The sequence below is a fragment of the Manacus candei genome, unplaced genomic scaffold (assembly GCF_025592945.1).
Source record: "Manacus candei isolate 608988 ecotype Guabito, Panama unplaced genomic scaffold, ASM2559294v1 h1tg000049l, whole genome shotgun sequence".
NCBI lineage: Eukaryota > Metazoa > Chordata > Aves > Passeriformes > Pipridae > Manacus > Manacus candei.
The window spans coordinates 6,233,174-6,248,948 of record NW_026138097.1 but is presented as its reverse complement, the minus strand read 5'-3'; the positions used below and the strand labels follow the sequence as shown (position 1 = coordinate 6,248,948).

At 37.5% G+C, this 15,775-nt stretch overlaps 1 protein-coding gene across 1 annotated transcript in view; it reads left to right on the top strand.

Moving 5' to 3' along the window:
* Nucleotides 1-15,775, top strand: part of TPPP (tubulin polymerization promoting protein) — a 73,581-nt gene that overhangs the window by 27,432 nt on the left and 30,374 nt on the right. Inside the window, exon 3 of the mRNA XM_051798935.1 lies at nt 14,803-14,956. Coding sequence (XP_051654895.1) covers nt 14,803-14,956 — 154 coding nt within the window. The remainder of the gene's footprint in view (nt 1-14,802; nt 14,957-15,775) is intronic.

Below are 15,775 nucleotides of genomic sequence, written 5' to 3'. Positions count from 1 at the left end.
TGTGCCTGATTTGCATGTAGTCAGAAGAATTCTAGCCAGCATTTCTGCTTGTCATCTTTGTTGAGCTCCATTTGAAAATCTAAGGGGCTTTTTGGAACTTGGAAGAGTGAGCGGATTTGACTTCTGATGCCTCTAAAGGAATGGACGCCCTACCTCCGCTGCAGGTTAGAAAGGCACAAAGCGATGCTAGTTTTTGTAGCTGTGGTATCACAGAACTTTGTTGACTTTTGTAGGTGTAGGATACTCTGTAGGTGTAGGATAAGATGTTCAGGAGTGCATAAAGCTTGCTTTGATTGTATTCTACCTTATCAAGCTTTGTTTAGTAATTGAACTAGAGCACTGGCCTGAAACATTTGCTGTTGAATTCCTCCTGGAATTTGCTATCCTTACTGTGAGATGTTAACTATAAATACATGCATGAAGTACCTAAGCTAGTTTTAAATTAACTACTTGTGTAAACATTCCTCTTATAGAAGGTTTGTGATAAAAATGACCAGCACGTTACCCTGCAAAAATGCTTGTCAGTTGCTTGTTTTGGGAGGTTTCAGAGAAGACCTGCACAGGCTGGTGTATGCAGTGCAGCACATAGAGCTAAACAGTGTGTAGGTACACGGCATTGTCTTAATCTGTTGGTTTTGTATCATCCTTTTTTCCTGCAAAAAAAGGAAAAAAGTGATCTACCCTACTGGCAGCACTACTGGAGTGTGAGAGACCATACGGTGAATGAGATCCCATGGAAATTCATCAGTGGTCCTCATTCAGAAGATTTTATATCACAAATAAATTAGTATGTACCTGGAAGGTAAGACAGTTTTCTAACATATGCACTGGAGTAAGAACACAGAAGTCTAATACTAATTGCACCATTAACTGTCTACTATTTAGAAAACTTACCGTCCCATACCAAAGACTGTGGGAGTGGATACGCTGAATATTCTTGCACCAAAATACCATTCTCAGCAAATGACATTTTGAGGCAATACTTGACTTGTTGCCTCTGCTGGTGAAATCAGAAGAAGAAAACATTAGCTTCAGAATTGAGAGAGTAATTCAGGAAAAAAAGGATGTGAAGTCTTAGTTACATTCAGTAAATAAGAACTGCTAGAGATGGCTAGTGTAAGAATGTACTAATTCCTGTTTGGAAACGAAACAAAGCAGAAATCAAGAGAGCAGCATATCTTACCCAGCCCTGGCTTGATACCTTCTTTCAGTAGCTGTTGATCTAAATAAATTACAGATTTCCAAAAGAATGCACACTTGTTCTTTCATAGTCTCCTTGTTGCTTTCACAAGTCATTGCAACATATTGGAGTCTTCCCAATTATTTCTTGGCATTTTGGTTTGTGATGATGATGTCCACAACATAGAAAGCTGTGTAGGAACCTCCATTTGTTGTAAGCTTTTGCATCTTTTGAATAGAGAAGTATGATGTAAATGAGAGAAGATCTATATTGGTGTTAACTGTCATAATTTTCTGCCTTTCTTTGGATTGGTTTCAGATGCACATGAGTCAGCAGTGTAAAAACTGATACACAGATCTTTAACAAGGGAGGTGATAGATTCCCATACAGAATTTGGTCATTGTCTGTTTATAGCTTTCACAAAGTGCCATGACATTATTGGCATGGACTGTTCTGCAGATTCTGTGGTACAACTGAGAACTCCAGTAGGAAAAGATGTTCCCCTCTTTGGACACAGAGAGAGGATCAATCAATCAATCCTCCTCTCACCCAAGGAGGACTGCATCAGAATCAAAATGGCTTCTTTCTGAAGCTGTATGTAGCTTTATTGTAACTACTTGTTTGGCAGACTTTCTCTAGAGTTAGGATTTTTAACTTCAGCTTAGATTTTTTTATCAGGAGATGGATAAAACTCCATGCTTTGCAAACCCTCTGTTTTTTTCTCTTCAGTCTCTGCTTTGCCTGTGTTGAATTGTTTAGGTCTCAGAGCTCAAGGGCATGCTCTTATTATGTGTGAGGTATATTGGGCTTTCTGCAGATGTTCTTGGTTATGATTAGTAGGGGAATCTTCATTCAGATTAATGATTGCCTTGTCAGTTCCTGCAACCTTCTGTTGAGATGGAAAGTACATAGAGATAGATAGATAGCTCTTTTGAGGTATACAAAATCAGTAAGTAGGCAGATACATTCGCTATTTTTTCCCTAAGATGTACAAAGGTAGATATATATTTCCACAAGATATGGTAAAGAGAAATGATAGAGGCATAGTAGAGGAACTTACTAAAGAATATTCTCTGCATTGGCAATAGTATACATATGGAATTATCTTTAGACATGTGATCTGTAGAAGAAACGAGGCACCACTTTTCTCAAGTGTTACTTGGCTTTTGCTGCTGTATAATTTAGCCTGAACATTTCCCAGGTTTAGCTGCATTTTTCAAAATAGTTTGGTTCTTTTCAGGTGAATTTACTCTCCTACTCTCATTGTTTGAGAGACTGTTTGTCCACAGTCTACCTATTTTTGTCTTGCTTTTTGTTTTGTAAAATGGGAATGAGACTGCTGGCACTGCAAACAATTGAATCTATAACTGCTCTTTCAGAAGACATGAAGATAAGAGAAATATGGGGAGCTGAACATTGTTGCAAATTTTAGAGTTTTAACATAGATTGAAATCTCCTTTACAAGGAACACACATAGAATGGGAGGTTGTACAAGACTGGAGACTGTCTGCATATTTAGAACTTTACTGTGACCATCCAGTTTTCCCTTTCATATGGAAAGGCAGTCTTCCAGTAGGGGGTGAATATGCTTTTTCCTCATTCTTTTGGTTATATTTTTGTTTTGTTTGAAAGAGAAAATGTGCTGTTTCTGCTGTGTGCATATGTGCAGTCTGGATTCACCTTTCTTGAAGGCTATGATTTGGTCTTTGGCTGTTGGTTATGACAAATGGATATTCTTGTGGCGTTCTCTGAATATGACCTCTGGATATGTACTGATATTGTGGTTAGTGTTTGTTCTTTCACTTGGTGTGTCATTCTTGATTTCACACCTTTCTATCTCCAACCGTGGTCAGTGATTCCCATAGAGTGAGATTGTGCTGGTGTCAGTTAACGCCAGCTGTCTATTTTTAATGCTACCAAAAAATGTTAGCTGATATACATACATCCATGTTTTTTCCCTGTAATCAGGATCACTGAAACAACCCCTCCTACATACACACAATTTTTTATTTACCTGAATATATCTGACCACACAGGAGAATTCACTATTATTGAGCTGTCACTGGGTTCAGAAATTGCTTTTGTGGTTGTATGTGATATGACATGGAAAAACATCCAACCTTGTGAAATTTTGAAAAACTGGAATTTTGCTGTTGTAAAGCCATCTGACAATGATGTTTTCTTACTGAGACTATCTGATAAAACTCTCTTGGTTTTATATTCTGTGTAATTAATATCTAAAGGAAAGTTCCACCCTGGATTAGATGAGACTGATGCTCTGGCTGCCATAGTAAAATTTTTGTAAGCAATGAGTTCCTTACTGCTGAGATGTAGTTCCCAAATACATCAGGCTGTGTCACTTAATGTTTAAATTACATTTCAGAAATAGCTATGTGTCGCAGGACTAATGTAGCAAGGTATTATGGGAGATGTAGTCTTTGTTACTCTCACGCATGCTCAGTAGAGTGCTTGAATGTTTTTGGTTGAGAGATCATGTGACACGTTTTGAGTGCTGTGCTTAAACCCCTGCCTTTTGTAATAAAGTTTAATTCTGCTCTTGCACTCGATGGAGTAAGGAGCGGAGTTCGTGCCCATACAAGCACCTCAGCTATGCAAAACTGTTTCTGAAACATATGTATAGTATTTCTTACCTATAGTATTAAATGATATTACACTTTTCTCTCAAAAAAACCCCACCCCAAACCAGTCTGTAACTGGAAATACTTACTTGGAGGGTAGGGAGCAATGTCCTGGAGCTGGCTACCTCAGCTCTCAGTCAGTGTTTTCTAAATTTCTTGGCCAAGAAATACAAGTAAACTTGCTGTGTCTTGCAGTATGGTCATTAACAAACAGCTGCCGTACCTGAATAGTAGAATGAATATGCTCTATTTGAGTTCAAGGTTGCTTTATTCATCCCTTTCCCTTAATTTTTCTTTTCTTCAGCCAGGGAGTTTTTTCCTTTAAATTGACCACTGTAATTTCTGAATGGGAGTTTTGTTGGAGCCCTCACTGAAACAGTGTTGCACATATCTTTCCCCACAGGAACAAGTTTCAGATGCACTTGCAGTTTTACTTGAGCTTCATAGTGATTTAAAAACATATCCCCACAATACTCACCCTTTGCCTTGCCACTGTTTTACATTGTTCTTTTCATGTTGCTCTGATGTGGATTGGCCCAATGTAGGCAAAATGGCCATTTTGGTAGCTATAAAATTCCTGCCCGGGAATTAAAAATCCCTCATAATATTAGACATCGTATAGATACAGAGCTAGTCTTTTTGCTGAAACATCACAAAATCTCAGGAGGAAAACAAGAAAGAAATTCTAGGAAAGTTTGCAGCACATAAAAGTGGGTGTTTTTTTTAATGTAACTTTAAGGAAAAACTGAAAGGAGAAAAAATTTTGGATGATACATTGCTAGAAAGAAGCTTGGATCCTCACTGTTATTCCAATAATAAAGACTTGGATTCAGTTATTATTCTGTTCCTTGTCAATGGTTTACTTTCAAGGTCCAATTCAGTTCTTAATGAAAGCATAATTTGAGTTCTAATATCTTGAGACTTAGTGAGTTCAGATCTTACTACGTCTAGTCCTATTTAATAATGCCATTGTTCTTTGACCCCTTGTGTTTGAATTTTCTCTAAATCGAGTCAGATGTCATACCATGTAATCATTCAATACTGAGCTTTTCTGTTCTGATCTCATTAGTAAAATCAGCACTGTCTTATGAGACTCTTTGTTTTCTGGTGTGGAGATTTCATTTTTCTTTCTTCTATCAAATGTCATGTCCTGTTCTTGGTTAACTTGTCTCATCAAAAGAGGCAACATCTTCCCTGAATGTCAACACAGTGAAAACATTGATACTGTATGTAGAGAGAAAGCAGGCAAAAACCTGCACTCAGGAGACTGAGTGCTAACATGAAAGTTCACTGTTATGTGTCTTTTTCTGTCTTGAGTGTCATGTATTTATATGAATTCAGGTTAATAATATAAGTCCTGAAAAATAGCTAGTAATCTGAAAGCTGTCCTTGAGAATCTTGTTCTAGTCATGCTTATGAACAATTTTGTATAGTTTCTATGGATTAATTGTTTGGGATCAAATGCATTCACTTTTGCTTAGAGGATGTTGGGCCATGCAGCATTGGCCTTGCCCACAGTCATGGCTTGCAACAAATGGCGTTCTAGTTTTCTTTCAACAGTTTTTGTGTTGGATATTGTTTCATTGTATGTTGATTGGTCTCATTTTTAACAAAATATTTTCACACTAAGTGTAAAATCGAGAAAGTGAATCAAAATAAACATAGCTGCTGGGGTTTTTTTAGTTCTGGGACATGAATAAGGCATGTTAGCTCACATGGGATTGCTGGTGAGCTCTAGAAGGATGCTTTATCTGTTTATCTGATTTTTCATTCCCTGGGTTATCAGACAGTAAGTTCATGTGCACTGCTTTAAATTGCAGAGAAAGTACAGGTGATGGTGGTTCTTTGCCCTGTCCTCTCAGTGGTAATGCCTTTACTGTAAGCCCCTGCACTTCAACAGCAGAAAGAGCTTTTGAAACTGTAGCGACTGTGTCAGCTTCTTCAGCTTTCTGAAGATAAAATGGTAAGTATTATTATGTGACAATAGCTTACCATGAGTTTGTGTAGTACACTCAGCCTGGGAAAGACTGCCAGATTAAATGATTAACTATTGAGAACTCTTAGTAAATCTTCAGCTATCCTTAGATACTTTCATTTATTTGTATGAGGCTGACTTAATGAGTACTGTGACATCATCCTCTTGGATTTTTTTATTTTGGATGGTTCAGCAGTGTCTCTGGCATGTGATCTGTATTGGGTTGTTATACTGTCGTTAGTTTCTGCTCCATTCCCCTATAATCTGCGTATGTGCCTAGCCTAGTGCATATCTTTAAGATGACAAGAACCAAAGAGAACAACAAATAAATTGAGTCCTCTGGAGAAGAAATGAGCATATATGCCAGAACCCTGATTGTGAGGCATTGTCTTTCTGCTTCAGCTCTAGTTTGTCCCCTACCATTTGGATCTAAGACCTGTCTCCAGCCTCTTGTTTTAATTGCTCTGAATTTTCTACATCTTTCTGTACTTTGACTAACCTTTCTGCTGATGTCACTTGCCCCTGGCATGTCCTTTATTGTCTTAACTTCCACCAAGTTGTGCTGACAAATAGTGCCAGTCCTTCATGCACCTTAACAATGGATTTCTGTGTTACTGAATGACATTATCTGTAAGTTGCATATCACTTACTGGATTCTTTCACAGGAGTACACAGCATTCCAAGGAGTGATACAATTACTGTCTTTTATTAGTTGTGTGTGTACAGTTTTTACATTCTTTACGTTGAGTCCAGGGGATCGACAACCAAAAAAAGATCTGTCTTCTATAAAAAGAAAAGTTGAAATACTCCCAGAGTATTTGGTAGCACCTGCTTCTATCTCTTTTCAAATTCAGGTACAATGTCTGTCCTGTGAAATACACTTGCAATTCCTTCGATGTAAGGTGGGGCATGTGCTTTTTTCAGGTTTCACAGTTTTTCTTATACTTCTTTTGGAGCTTTTTATCAATAGATAACGATCACACAGATCTTAATTTTTAAATATTCAAATGTAACATTATTTTTGATCCCTTAAACTGAAAAAAACTCCAAACAAATTAAATAAGTGGATTCTGCTAGTCTTTTCCTCTAAGCCATATATAACCATCAGACCTACCTTCTGCTTGGACTTTCTCTTTTCCTCATTCTCTCTAAGTCCCATTAATCTCTTTAACCCCTTTAGTTCATGCTGGGTTTTGCTTTTTTTGGAAGCATTTACTTGTTAATGTTTTTGCCAAGTCATACTCTTTCTCCAGTCCCCCCTTCATTCCCTTCCCAATCATATTTTATCTGATGGGCTCATAGCTGTTGTGTTTGTCTTTTCTTGAACTTCAGATTTTATTTTAGTGGAAACAAATTTTCACTGTAAGTGAAGCACATAGGAAGGAAATGCCACAAAAATAAAGCCAAAAGGAGAGAAAGGTTAACTTCAAGTATTGGAAAAGAGAGTTTTCATGAGAGAAGCCTAAAACATTTAAGTTGCAATGAAGCCTGATAAAGATATTGCTGGTGGTTTGGTGAGCTGCTGAAGTCTTGTTGCTTCAGATTTTCACGGTGTGGCAGTTATCCCAGTTTCAGATACTTAGAACAAACTAGGCACACTCTGCTTTACCTTTGCTCAGTAATGAGACAAAAAGCACCTGGAGGGAAACTGTCCCTTCCAGGTTCAGTTTCTGAGTGAATGATGTGAGGTGTTCTGCCCTTGCTGCCCGCTCCCAGAGAGGTTTCTGCAAGCCACAGCTATTGCTGTGATATAGTGAGAGAATTTTGTACTGCATTTCACATTGTCTTGTTTTTCTTTCCTAGAAAACTGATAATGGCATTGCCTTGTGGTCAGGGGGTATTTAAAGCCATCTAGTCCACCTCCTAAAGTCTGACTTGGCCGAGATGTTAGAAATTATAGAGAGAGACTAATTGTGAAGGTCATCTGGATGTCTTCGTTGTCAGTCCTACTCTTTCCTTCAAGGGAATGCACTTGTGGTAAATAGCCGTGCACTCTAAGGTGCCTGTGTTCCAGAAGCAACCACTACATTAGCTAAAGATCTCTGTTGTAACTTCTTCCTAGGATCATTTTTCTGAGGATATCTTCTAGAAGAATATCTTCTTTCCTAACAATTTGCCAAATTACTCCTGCTTATATCAATATACAGATGTCTAATTTCAGTATTCCAGTTTTACCCATTAATTGTGCAGAAGTCTCTGATGCAAGGTGATATGTCAAGTTTTGTTATCTTAATTGTGTGTTTTAAAACCATCTCTCTTTAGAGCTGTTAGTACAGTGCAAATAACCTGATAGTATTACCATTGCTTTCTTCCCCTGCTACTGTTGCTTTCTTCCCCTGCTCTTCTGTCTTCAGCTGTATTTGTCAAATTTATACACAAGCCTGTGCTTTGGGTTAGTCATCCATTGTTCAGTTTTATCCAAGAAACTGTGTTCTCTTTTTCATTTATAAGGTTTTTTGCACTGTATATCTAATTTTTAAAATTTCTTTCTTGACTGGTACATAGCAAAAAGCAGAACTTCACAAGATATGTTAAATACTCCATTAGATTGCAAGGTTCTACCAGCCTGGTTCGCTACCTAGGGACCTAGGTTTAGTTTGGGATTTTTTTGGCTATGAATTATGGGGCTGATGGCCAGTAGAAATGCTGAGCTGTGTAGCCCAAAGAGAGCAGAAAGTGAAAATTGTAAACTACAAAAAAAACCCCCCAAAACCCCCCAAAAAACTGCTAGCCCTATGGCATAATCTGCTTCCAGCTTAAACAGCCTTGGACTTTGTGGTGGTAACATTACAAGCAGACGTTCTTGGAAAAAAAGAATACATCCATTAGATGAGGGATGTACTTTGCAGAGACCTGTGCAAACCTATTTTGCTTCAAAGATTTTGTCTGTAGTACCCTGTAACTGTCAATGTGTACAATACAAATACCTCTAAGAGTTGTTATTGATGCACATTATGTTCATCGACTACATCACAAAGACTTGTGTTATTACAAGTAGCAAGAAAGAATGAGTGTCTCCTGTACTAAACAAACAGGAGTGGATGCTTTAGGAAATACCCTGCTAATAATCATAAAGTTGCTACTGTAAAGTGGTAAATAAGAAAAGTCTTTGTGTGAAAATCAGGAAGTTTCAACCGTAGTTAGTGTTTAGGATGGCTTAAGATAAGAGAAAGAGCTAAAGTTTGAAGTCTAGTCTGCATGTCATAGGAAATATGCTTTTGGTTAGCCCATAGGGTAAAAAGTCTGACAATGGTCTTGTTCTCATTTATCATGACACCTTTATGTGATTAATTTGAATAATTTCAATGATTAATTCTGATAATTTAGGAATGTTTCTTACAATTTGTTAGTGTTGCCCTACATGGATGTGGGAGACTACTACAAATCAGAAATGGCCTGATTAAGCTTATTGTGCCGGCAAGAAACTGGGACAACTATGCTACTCTTGCATTTTCTTACCAATTCAATCCTTTGTTCTGTCTTCTGAATGAATGAGACTACCTTGGGAAGGGAATATATATAGGGAGTACCTGCATTCCTGTTTGTTCTAGTCTACAGGAAAAGACACTGTTGAGTTTTACTTGACTGCTCAGTTGACTGAGACACCCAAGTCCATGGTGAATTTAGAATAAATAAACCTCAGAAACAAAACTCCTTGAATGAGAGTTTGTGGAAAAATATTTGTTGGGCTCCCACCTCTAGTTATGCTAGAGGTTTTTAGACCTTCATCAAACTTTCTATACTCCTTAGACCTTTGTGGGTAGATGATGATTTCCACAGCAGAACAGTCCTGGTTAGCGTATCCTGCTGTAATCCCCTCTGGCCTGCTAACAAAAATAGAAGCTTATCTGAGTATTTCTACGTCTTCTTTCTCCTCTTCAATCTAAGAAAACTGAAAAATATCCTTTTGGGATGGGAGTATGAGATGACTTTTTTTGGGGTAGCTCAGAGATTATGACAGGAACTATTAAATTGGAGACTTTGCTTATTAACACTGAACTGTATTAGCACTATGAAGATAAAGATCTCTAATATTGGTCAAGGATTTTGTGTCTTACTTATGTGGAGTGTATTTGTGTAGCTTTTCTTTTCAGCTAAAATTGTAGACAACTGTTAATTCAAATAGTACTCAAGTCCAAATAACACAGAAGTATTAATTTGCAACAGTACACTTTCACACTTACGAACTCAGGACACTGCTAGTAGTAATATTTGTGAATGAAAACTGCATAATTTACTATTCCAATCTAATTTGGACCAACGTTTGATAATTTGCACTTCCTTTACTGTGCTGATGTCCGGACTCAGAACTGGTGCTTTTATAGATGTGAACTTGGGCTTCCAAGAGCAAACTGAGGATTCCAAACTTTAGTTCAGAACCTCCCCATTTGTAGTGGTCACACATGGAGAGACCCATCAAGGAAGGGGAAGTGATGAGAAACTTCCTGAAATTCTTCTGAGTATGTTCGTTCCGTTCCCAAATGTAGGCATAGATACAGGAGGCTGTCATTAGTGTACCATGAACACACTGTTTCTGCCACCGAAGGATGATGCATTAGAGTAATTCTGTTTTTTGTAAGAAGCAGAGCTTAAAATAGAATGGTATGTAAGAATGAATCCTTTCTAAACATAAAGGCTTCTTTGTGTCATAATAAAGTACAGGGCTTTAAAAAGTTTTATTATTAATGTCCCTCATATATATTTTGTTCTTTTCATTGAGGTGGCCAACTTTATGATGTCTGGTTTTGTAAAAGCCTTTTTTCTCCTCCACCTTCCCTCTTTTGTTACTATTTTCCATTTTGTCTCATTTTCTGGTCAGTTTTAATTTTCATTTCCAGTGTCTGATTTTTTAATATTTTTTTAAATCTAAAGTATTTTATCTTCTTTTTGGGTCTATATTAATTCTCTGGAGCGCTAAACCTAAGAGAGGAGTGTTAAGAGTAGAGTGATCACCCTTGGCATACTTTATTGTAGACAAGTTGTTTGAACTGGTAACACTTGGAAAATGAAAGTGATGTATTTGTTTTGTTATTTCCATGGAAACAAGATATGTATAATGAGCTTCTGAAAACAAGTTACAAATATACACAAAGAAACTGATTCTTTGAAGCAATTGCTTAATAGAAAGAAATTAGTTCATTTGAGGGGGTTATGGTTGGGGGCTTTTGTGGTGTATTTGTTTTTTCAATTTAGCTTTATGACTTCTGAAAAACTGGTATTAGGAAGAGTTTTCTGAATGTGAACAGGGTATTAAAAATGCTGGAAATAAACTGGGGGTATGATTGCCTTATGTGTTATGCAGTGTTCATAGTGTTATAATTTTTCATACAATAGTTTGGGTTGGGAGAGGACCTTCTACAGGTCATCTAGTTGAACACCACTGCCCCTGCCACCTCCCTCCCTCTCCCCAGTGAGCAGGGACATACATATTCCATGAGACCAAGTTGCTCAGAACCCCATCCAGCCTGACCCTGAATGTTCAGGGGCATCTACCACCTCTCTGGATAACCTGTTCCAGTGTTTTACCACCCTCCTAAAAAAATTCTTCCTTATATCTAGTCTGAATCTTCCCTGTTTTAGTTTACAATATTACCTTGTCCTATCACAACTGGCCCTGCTAAAATCCCTGCCCCCATCTTTCTTATAAGACCTCTTTAGGTACTGAAAAGCCGCAATAAAGTCTCCTGGAGTTTTGTTTTATCCAGGCTGAACAACCCCAACTCTCTCAGCTTTTCCTCATGGCAGAGGTGCTACTTCCCTTTCATCTTCGAAGCCCTCCTTTGGACCTGCTCCAACAGTTCCATGTCATTCTCATGTTGGGAGCCCCAGAACTGGATGCAGTGCTCCAGAGGGGCAGAATCACATCCCTTAACCTGCTCGTCACTCTGCTTTTGATGCACCCCAGGGTATGGTTGGCCTTGTGGGCTGTGAGCAAACATTGCCAGCTCATATCCAATTTTCCATCTAATAGTACTTTGAAGTCACTATCCATAGGGTGTTTTTATGGATCTGAAGGGGGCTGATCCTGTGGCTTAAGAGTGTGTAAATTGAGGTTTGTTGAGAGACTTTCTCTGTCATTTCTACCTAGTCTGTTTTCTCCTATACATTCAACCCACGACTGTAGACAGAAGAGAGGGTGATAGCATGCTGTCCTGATTAACAATAATGGTGTCAGCAACTGCTCAGGGGTGTAGGATTGCTACTTGGTAATTTAGATGCTGGTACATAGCACATGTTCCATACCTGACAAAAAAAAAGACCAGAACACATGACTTAATCAAGAGTTATGTTCCTAGGGTTTTCCACAAGACTTGATGTATGATGCAACTGTAGAGTTTTTGAGTTAATTATGGTGATGTACAAGTGGGTTTGATAATATTGTGATAGATGGGGGGGAGAGTGGGGATATTTTTGGAGTCTAGAAAAAGATAATGAATTTCAAAATCAAAGCTGCTTTATTTAGAAAACTTGGGATATAGTTGCAAAAATTCCTTTACTTTCAGTCCTGTTTCTAGTGTAATTCCAGTTAATGTTGTTTTCTGGTAAAGAATATCAGCCAGAGTGCACATTTCTTTTTCTTTTGAGGTCCAGCTGTAATACTACATTGGTCATATATGTGTCCAATTTGTTGGTAAACACCTTGAGTTGGAGGGAAAAAACCCCTCATTTCCTTGCCCCATGCAAATGACAGAGAAAAGACCAAATGTGAGAGATAGGTATACCTGTGTCTTGGACCAGATGTTCTTTGTTCCTCTCAGCAGCCTTATTTATGTATTTTTCCTTTTAATTAAAAAAAACCCAAACAAACACGCTCTTCTACTAATAAGTGTGCAACCAAAAATTCTTCATGTGTTAATAAAACCCTGAGATCAGTTCAGTTGGTTAGAGCATGCTGCTAATAATGCCAACATTGTGGGTTTGATCCCTGTATGGGCCCTTCACTTAAGAGTTGGACTCAATGGTTCTCGTGGGTCCCTTTCAACTCAGAATATTCTGTGAAAAATAAAAGAGTCAGCTTGAATTTCAGCACGTTTTGCTGAAAGTGATCATTCTCTTTTTTCTTGTGATGATCCTGACTGATGATCCAAGCTAAATCTATGTGCCACAGAAAATTACCTTTGAAACGTCTATATGGTAGACTTGGCCATAAATCTGTAGCGAACACGGGCCTTAGAGTGTTGTTATGCCGAAGTTTCGCAGTGATTGCTGGTGCTGTCTTTTTCTAAATGAGCGACAAACCAAAATGAAGTCTTGACCTCTTGAGCTGGTTAAAAGTTCTTGTATGTGTTTCATCAGAAGCGGGATGTTAGTCCTATTAATGAAAAGCCTGGAGAAATTCCAAGTAGTTAATTGCAGTTTATTCCATGTGTCTTTCTGATTAATGAAATACTGGATTATATTCTGCATTTTTACTGTTGTGATGTTCTTTTACTTGTTATGTAAAGCATTCTGTTAGTGTTGAATTTTATCGTGAATAACCAATTTCTCCTTATTTTGAAAGCCTGGGATAAAATTTTGGTTTGTGTTTAATTAATTGAAGTAGAGTCACTTCTAAGTAGGAATCATTTCTGGTGGTCTCTAAACCAGAAATCTCACTTCTTTTCATCAATGGAGGCACCCTTCAGCTGACAGGGACTTGACCACAGAAGGTGTCTAAGAGAAGATCAAAGATAAGTCAATGACAGATAGTTGAATTGCTCTTCACAGTGGCCTTTTTGACACTTGAAATAAAATTAGATTTCTATGCATAGTTTTTCTAGCCCACTATTTCTGTTGCCAGTGTACACTGTCTCTATCCTAGCATCTATTGCTTATTCCTACATAAACAGCTGTCACTGTTGAAAGGACTGGTCTGGGTTGTGTGGTGGTGGCTGTTTGGTTTTTTTTCCTGAAAAAAAAAATTTTGCTTGAAATGCTCTCTAAATTGGCATAAAAAGAAATGCTCAAGCAGCATGTGTAGTAGCATGTTTCCCAGCAACATGGACTCTCAAATATTACTTTGACTTTGAGGGTTTTGTAATGTTGTAAACATTTTCTGCTTTTAAAAATGGTCCTATTTAAGATTATATCAGTGTAAGTATCAAAACATCTTTTTGAAAATGTTTCTATTAAATTTTAGCTTAAAACATATGGCAAAATTTTGGAGTGTAAAGTCTTATCCAAAAGATCAGGGAATCTGTAATTTACTAATACAGAAACAGGTGTGGTTTGTGTCTGCTGTAATTCATAGAAAAGAAAAAATAGGAGTTTTTTTAATGGTGAGTAAATTCACTAATGCTGTGGCCTCATACCTGAATTTTAAAATGATGAGCACTAAATATAGTTCTGTATTAGGGAATAGAATGGACCAGTGTGTACTCCATAACATTATCTCCTGCCTAAACTGAATATTTAAAAATTCTAGAAAACAGACATGTATTAACCTGCTTTGGCTTAAACACATCTCTGTAGTGAATGCTGAGTTTCTTTGAGTTCCATCAGTTGAACCCTTTGGTCTGGCAGGCCAAAAAAGATCTGTGGGAATGACAGTATAAATTGGTGTTTGTAAAGTGTGCATTTCCTGTTGGTCAGATTTTGTACCATACACTGCTATAGCAAAATCCTCTCCACTTAAAGTAAATGTAAGCAAGTAATTTACTAATGTGGAAGCATGGTCTTCCTATTCGAGAAAACAACAGCAAGTATTCTGCTCTGAATTTCTGGGCGCTTTATGAGTTTATCAGGCTGCTATTGTGTTTTCCGTGCACCTGTGAATGTTTTTCGATGGTGATGGTCTAAGAAACAAAACAGGTATTGAATTTAAATGTGTCATTTAAAACATTTGTCAGTCTTTAAGACAGGAGGAATTTCAAGTTTTTAAATGCTTTTCAATAGTTTGGCATTATTCTTAATTTAATTGTGAATACATGAATTGTTGTTCACTGTGGTAAACCAAAGCCATTCTGCTATTCTTGGAATGTTTTTTGTGCTCTCTTGTAATTTCTTTCAATTGCTGTTTGTTTCAACAGGGGAAAGTCCCTCAGAACAATTACTTTTGATCAGTTTAAGGAAGCTCTTCAAGAACTCGCCAAGAAGCGATTTAAAGGCAAGAGTGAAGAGGAGGCACTTCAAGAAATGTATAAACTAATTGAAGGAAAAGGCCCAGTTATATCTGGAGTAACGGTATGTTACTGATCTGATGGACAGACTGTTTCTACCTGTCCTTTGTTCCACTGCAGTGTTGTTGTATTCACCTGCTTCCCTTTACAATCCACAAATCCAATTCCTCTGGAAGCCCATAGGCAACAACTACTTCGAGCAAAGATTATGCAACAGCTGAGTATTGCACTGCTATGTATTCTTGTGTGGCACTGTCATTGCTTCTGCTCAGAATTGTAGTACCACCTAGCAGCACTGTCAGGAAACTTCTGAGCTCTTGTGTATGATTAGAACAAAGAAATGTTCATGAAGGGGGTGTATACAATTCAAAGAGAGTAGAAGGAAATTAAATTTAGAACCTCATTAAACAGTTCTAAGATGTTGTGTGAAATGCCAAAGACTAAAGACATAAAATACATTTAATTGCATCATGTGAATCCCAGAACACTGGAAATCTGAGAAAAATTATCATATGGTCTTTGTTTTTTGTTTATTCCAAGTCTGTCAGAACTATAATGTTCTTTCTTTTTCATTTTAAAGTATTGGTATTAAGCTTTATGTTTGAAAAGGAAGTTATAAAACCTGCTCTACATAAGTTTGTTTGTCCTTTTAAATGCTCAGGCTAGGCAAGCTTTTAGCCTGTAGGACATACTGGAGTTTTACCATCAGCTTGAATAGTTCTGTCAGTTTAGTTCATCTGCTTAAAATTTGTGATCCTCCTGAATTTTGGCTTTAGAATGGTGAATGAAAATATAATCTTTCCAGAAATCTGTTCTGTACAAATGATCCGTGTAAATGTCAAGTGGAAAGATCTCTTTTGAGTTATAGATTTGGTTCAAGTTC